General features: G+C 44.0%; 1 protein-coding gene across 1 annotated transcript in view; it reads right to left on the minus strand.

Annotated features, from left to right (window-relative positions):
- Positions 1–6,113, minus strand: part of Cntn5 (contactin 5) — a 376,198-nt gene that overhangs the window by 207,717 nt on the left and 162,368 nt on the right. Inside the window, exons 4-5 of the mRNA XM_013009536.1 lie at positions 6,079–6,103; positions 5,722–5,897 (exon numbers count right to left, since the gene is read on the minus strand). Coding sequence (XP_012864990.1) covers positions 5,722–5,897; positions 6,079–6,103 — 201 coding nt within the window. The remainder of the gene's footprint in view (positions 1–5,721; positions 5,898–6,078; positions 6,104–6,113) is intronic.

The following is a 6,113-nucleotide window of genomic DNA, read 5'->3' on the forward strand; positions in this document are numbered from 1 at the left end:
TGCAATGCTTGGTAAGAAATGTACGCATTATCCTGCCCATGCAATTGTAACCCCTCTGTACAGTATGTTCACAAATAAAATAAAATAAAATTTTAAAAAAAAGTCTGCATAAACTAGGACCCAAGAAAAGCAATTCTACTTTATAGTTCTACACAAAGATGATCATTTACCTCCACGTCAGGGCCCAGGAGACAGACACACAGCTGTTCTGAGCACACGGGCGCGGGCCACGCCGGGCTGCCCACGGGCCTGCGGCAGACTCTGCTTCCTCATTCCCAATGCTGCAGAGCAAGGTGTGCCCTTCCTGCCTGTCCCTACCGAGCCGGCCTGCTGTCACCATTAGACACTGCCCCCACAACGCCTTGTCCTGAGCTAGCTGTCCTGTATTTGACAACATTGAAGGAAAGCTCATTAGAAATGATCAGGCTTGTGAAGGCAAACAAGATTAGGTTGACAGTCTTTGTGTTTTATATTTAAATGCTCATTTAGCTTTATCCATGTTTTTAATACCATCATCTAGGTTATGTTAAGAAAATACTACAAACAACTAGATTAATATTATACATTTTATGAGTACTTCCAAAAAAGAGCAAACTCAGACCATAAAATTTGAACTACCGTTTAAGCTTATTTCCTAAATCCTAATTTTGAGAGTATGAAAGCACCTTTTAAGGTACTAGCTGGTTTCAGCTTGTGCTTGTAGTACTGACAGAGGCTATAACTCAAGTGGCAGGGACTACGGTAAGCTTGATCCAAAGTAGGGTATGTGGCTGTGCCCATTTGACCTCACTGTGGGCGTGCTCTGGTTTGACCTTGCTGTGCTGTGGGCGTGCTCTGGCTTGACCTTGCTGTGCTGTGGGAGTGTCTCTGACTTGATCTTGCTGTGCTGTGGGGGTGCTCTGGTTTGACCTTGCTGTGCTGTGGGTGTGCTCTGGTTTGACCTTGCTGTGCTGTGGGGGTGCTCTGGTTTGACCTTGCTGTGCTGTGGGAGTGTCTCTGGCTTGACCTTGCTGTGCTGTGGGTGTGCTCTGGTTTGACCTTGCTGTGCTGTGGGTGTGCTCTGGTTTGACCTTGCTGTGCTGTGGGGGTGCTCTGGCTGGACCTTGCTGTGCTGTGGGGGTGCTCTGGCTGGACCTTGCTGTGCTGTGGGGGTGCTCTGGTTTGACCTTGCTGTGCTGTGGGCTGGTCTCTGGTTTGACCTTGCTGTGCTGTGGGGGTGTCTCTGGCTTGACCTTGCTGTGGGCGTGGCTGTGGCACTCATCTTGGGATAGTGAGCTCTTGCTCGTGCTTTTCTAGGAAGCTGAGAGCAAGGCTGCTGCTTGGTTTGCTCAGTTCCGTCCCTCTGTCCTGAAACTCAAGGAGGCCACGCAGCAGACAGAGGCATTCACTGTCCCACGCCAATGAGGGACGGTGCTAGAATTCTAGAACTGCACTCCTCTCCTCAGTCCAGCCGCAGTGAAGCCATCCGGCCAGACAGGCAAGGATTCGGTGCTCCTCTGTGACATCTCAGCCATCCTCAGGTACTTATCCCAATACAAAGTTGTTACCAAGGGCATACAAAATAACAAATGTCAACATCTGTGTTTATGTTAATTGCATTCATTAATACTCTCACAACTGTTGCTATACATTTTAAATATAGAAATATTACACCCATCTATTTAGGGTTAAGTGATTTATACAGCAAGATTAATTACCCTCATTTACCTATTTATATTCAAACTAAGTATGGTAAAAGATCCCTTACAATTCTGGGTTTTGTAATTGGTAAGATTTTTTAAGTAGTTTTAAAATTATTTATTTATTTATTTATTTATTTTGGTCGGTCATGGGGCTTGAACTCTGGGCCTGGACGCTGTCCCTCAGCTCTTCAGCTCAAGGCTGCTTGAGCCACAGCGCCACTTCTGGTAAGATTTTTTTCTGTCTGAATTGTGTTGTTTATTACGACTTTCTATGAATGTTTTAAGAGTGCCTGTGCATTTTCACTAAGGACAATTCAGAAAATTCAGAAAGTACTTATAGTAAACATAGGCTGGCAAATCTAGAATTGACACAAAGTAACAGATTTGAGGCCGCTCCATTTTCAAATTTGATATGCTCTTAACAACTTGGTGCTAGTATTGGGCTAGAACGCAAGGCTTCATGCTCTTACTTGTCTTTTTCTCTCATGGCTGGTGTGCTACCACTGGAGCTACAGCTCCACTTCCAGCTTTTTGTTGGTTAAATGGAGATAGGAGTTTCATTAACTTTCCTGTATGGACTGGCTTCAGACTGCAATCCTCCGGATCTCAGCCTCCTGAGTGGCTAGGATTACAGGTGTGAGCCACCAGTGCCTGGCTTTAACCACTTCGTTTAAACTTTGTTTAAACCAAAACCACAAATGACACATTGAGTATGACCATAGTGACTGTTTTTTTAAAGGAACATTTAAACTGTGTCTTTCTGTGAGTAGTCAATTTTATTTTTTTAAAACCTGATTGTTTATGTACGTAAGAAAGAGATAAAACAATTATTTCACAGGCAAACGTGGTAACTTTACGGCTTATGGGCTCATCCTTGGCAGTGTGACTCCTTCCACTCAGATGAATATTCAAATGAGTTAATAAAGTTATTATGGACAAAGGCTCATAGACTAATGAAATAAAGCTTCGGATATACTGTGGAGTTAGCAATTATCCAAATAATTTCATTACCTGTTAGACACTAGCAAAGTGTGGTTTCAAAGTCTAAGGTCAATTTTATTTTAGGAGGAAAAGTGAGGGAAAAGCCTGAGAAATAATTTCTGAGTTTTGTATGGAGATGAAAGGTTAAATAAAAGGGCTTAAATACAAAGCCCATGAGTCATAATCTCTCAAAAGTTTAGGAGGTTATTTTAATCAACTGCTTCAGGAAAACTAATGGAATATTCTGGATCTAAATCATCTACATGCCCTGAAAAGCAGTATGTTCAAATTCAGATATGAACTATCAATTTACCAAGGATTGCTTATGAAGATATTTTTAAAGCAAGAGACATGAGCATGAGGAGATTTTCTTCTTGATTCATTTCATGTTTGACTTGCTGACATGAGTTATTTCTAAAACTCCCACCTTTGGAGAAATTGCTCTGAGCTTGGAGTTTCTGAGGGGGGAGCGCGCCGTGCTCTGGGCCGCGTGGCCCTGAGCTGGCAGATGACAGCGTGTCCCGCAGTATGCTTGCTTGTCACGAGGCAAGGGAGGGGTTACGCTCGTGATACACACACACTCCAGGAATACAATATATTGCGACAAGAGCAATCTTACTGATAACCAGTAACCAATCATCACTAGCAACAGCATGCAGTTTCATGTGCATTTATGTCTTTCTGTATTAGAAAACAAGGTTGCCAACATAACTCCTCCTCATTAATTTTTACTATACCCTTGTGAGGTATTTATGAATGCTAAACTACAGTATTAGTCGTAACTAATTGGAACCATTTTGATAAAAATCCACTTAGAACCTGGCAGACCCCCCACGGGCACACACTGAACGGTGTGTCAGGATGGCGGGGGGCAAGCGAGCTTTGGGTATTCAGATCGGTGGGCTGCTCAAATCAAAAGTAGGTTTAAAAACTCATCAGTGAATTGAGTGTGTAACTCGTGGCTCATCCTCCTTACATTTAAGGAGACCTGGATTTCTTCAGGATAATTAACCTGGCTGCTGGCTTCTGGCAGGGATGGTGCTGCGCGGCCGGAGGGCCCCTCTGCGCCCAGCCCCTCCCTCAGGCCACTCCGTGAGTCCCAGCCTCGGCTCCCTGCCAGCCCTCGGTGCCAGGCGTGTGCCCACGGCACGGCAGGAGGACCACTCTGCATCACCCACGCCGACACTTCCTCTAAAACCACAAGTTCACGCAGATCAAGCCAAAGGACTCAATCTTTAATACCATAAACAAACACAGCCATGCCCAGGCAGGTTGCGGATTTCAAGGTCACGACAGGTGACCCAGTGCTTCGACCGGGCACACACAGTTCTGCGTCTCTAACCTACAGCCCGAGGGAGGTCTCTAAGAAGAAGCCAAACTTGATGCACAGGTAGTTCTCCCCCGATGTTTAAGTGAAAATAAGCAAGCACAGCTCTCACTGAGGTGTAGGATGGCTTTGATCTGATGAGGTGAGGTCATCCGCCAGGGCTTCGCGGGGGGGGGGGGGAGGAGGAATGCGTGCCCCACGGTAGATAACTGTTAGACAGCTGTCCACACGTGCAGCCAAGCCTAGGAAGGCACCGGCTGTGGATGTGAGGGTCCTCCAGAAAGCAATTTCTATGGTAAGCATGCAGAAAAAAACCACTGTAGGAAGAAAAACAATGTATACATATAGTCTATTAATAAGAACTACAGCGTGTCAGATAATATGGATCATTATTATTGGTGTATCATGGTTTCTGGTTTTGCTGTGTCTGTCTTCAGAAGGTCCCTCTATTGAAGAGTAAAAAGTTATTTGCTCCATTCAGTATGTTATCTTGTTAATATGCATGAAGAAAGTGTTAGTTAGGCTCTCTGAAACACTATACATAGTATCTGAAAATAAAAACAGTATTTTCAAGCTACTATCTTGATACATTTTACATTGATAAATGTACCTATCTGAAAACCTTCGGCAATTCTACTTTAAAAGACAGCATTCAGATTTTTCTGGAACCTGGCTCATTGCTATCCAAACTGGATTCATTATCAACCTGTAATTCATTTCTTTTGTTCTTTACACTTCTATAATGAGGTGTCTGGATTCAAGGTTAATTATGTGAGAAAGATTATGTCAAGAAAAATCAATTGTTTCACTCTTCAGATTATAATTTTAGCTTAAGCCTCATTAAATGATAACTTACTTAGCTGATACAGTTTGATATTTTATTACAAGGATTTCTGGCCCTCCTCTTCATTTTCTTGAAGATTGTAATCCTCCAAAGTTTAAATTTAAATAGGATTATGTACTGTAAAACAGTGTGAAAGTTTTCACATGGTAGCTCATCTCTTCTATTGGCATGTGCTCCCCATAAGGGAAATAATTTCAAGTGTTTACCGAGAATTGAGTTTATTGAGAATTATTGAGCTAATCAAATATAGACTCTTTAGAAAACACATAGTGTATTACACAGTCACACATTGTGACAACATGAGTTGAGAAACGCATCACGTGACTTTGTCACTGGGCACATGTCATAAGAAAGGGAAGTCACACAGAACACGCCGGTGGCACTGCTAGACAATGGAGCCCTGCGAGAACGCCGTCACGCGTCTACCTGGCTGGCGCACAGCAATGCAGCACACCAGACGCGTCTCTGTGGTCTCTGTTTTTTAATACAAGAGTCAGGCTATCGGGCAACTATACTAAAAATCTGAAATACAAGAACCATCACCGGGGTTGCCTACGGAGTTTCTAGGAAAGACTATTTTATGCTGTGAGTGATCTACAGGAAACAGTTAAGGCAACCGACAGCAGGAGAATAAAAAGCAGCTAAGTAGCTGTTCTAAAATTTTATCTGCTTTAATGAATAGGATTTTTTTAAACCTCCCATACTAGTATGTCAGGTTCATTTTGGAGACAACAAATATGTCAAGAAAATTCAAAATATCTCAAGGAGAAAAACATTTCTGCATTCTTTTAATGCTGACCATGGTGTCAGGACAATCTTAAATTTTTACTTAATTTTTACTGAATTAAAGTGTGTATGTAATATATGGGAAGGATGTGTTTACTCACAGGCAAACTGCAGCGTCGCTTCTCTACTGAGCACACTTCCAAAGGTGTTGGAGGCTACACACTGGTAGTGGCCGGCATCCTTCACCTCGCTGGGGCTGCTTATGACCAGGGTGCCGTCCAGCAGCCGATAGCGGAAGTCACCTTCCCAGTCCACCTCTGTTCCATTCCGGAGCCACCTGAGAAATGTGCAAGACCCCAGGGTGAGAACGGCTGAGACACCCCAGCACTCGAGGGAGAGCCGCTAAGAGTGCCAGCCTACCTGCAGCTGGGGACTGTGAAGAGCGCTGGTTGGCAAGGAGCCAGTCTACCTGCAGCTGGGCACTGTGAAGAGCGCTGGTTGGCAGGGAGTCAGTCTACCTGCAGCTGGGGACTGTGAAGAGCGCTGGTTGGCA

This window comes from Dipodomys ordii, unplaced genomic scaffold, assembly GCF_000151885.1.
Source record: "Dipodomys ordii isolate 6190 unplaced genomic scaffold, Dord_2.0 Scaffold10, whole genome shotgun sequence".
NCBI classification, from domain to species: Eukaryota; Metazoa; Chordata; class Mammalia; order Rodentia; family Heteromyidae; genus Dipodomys; species Dipodomys ordii.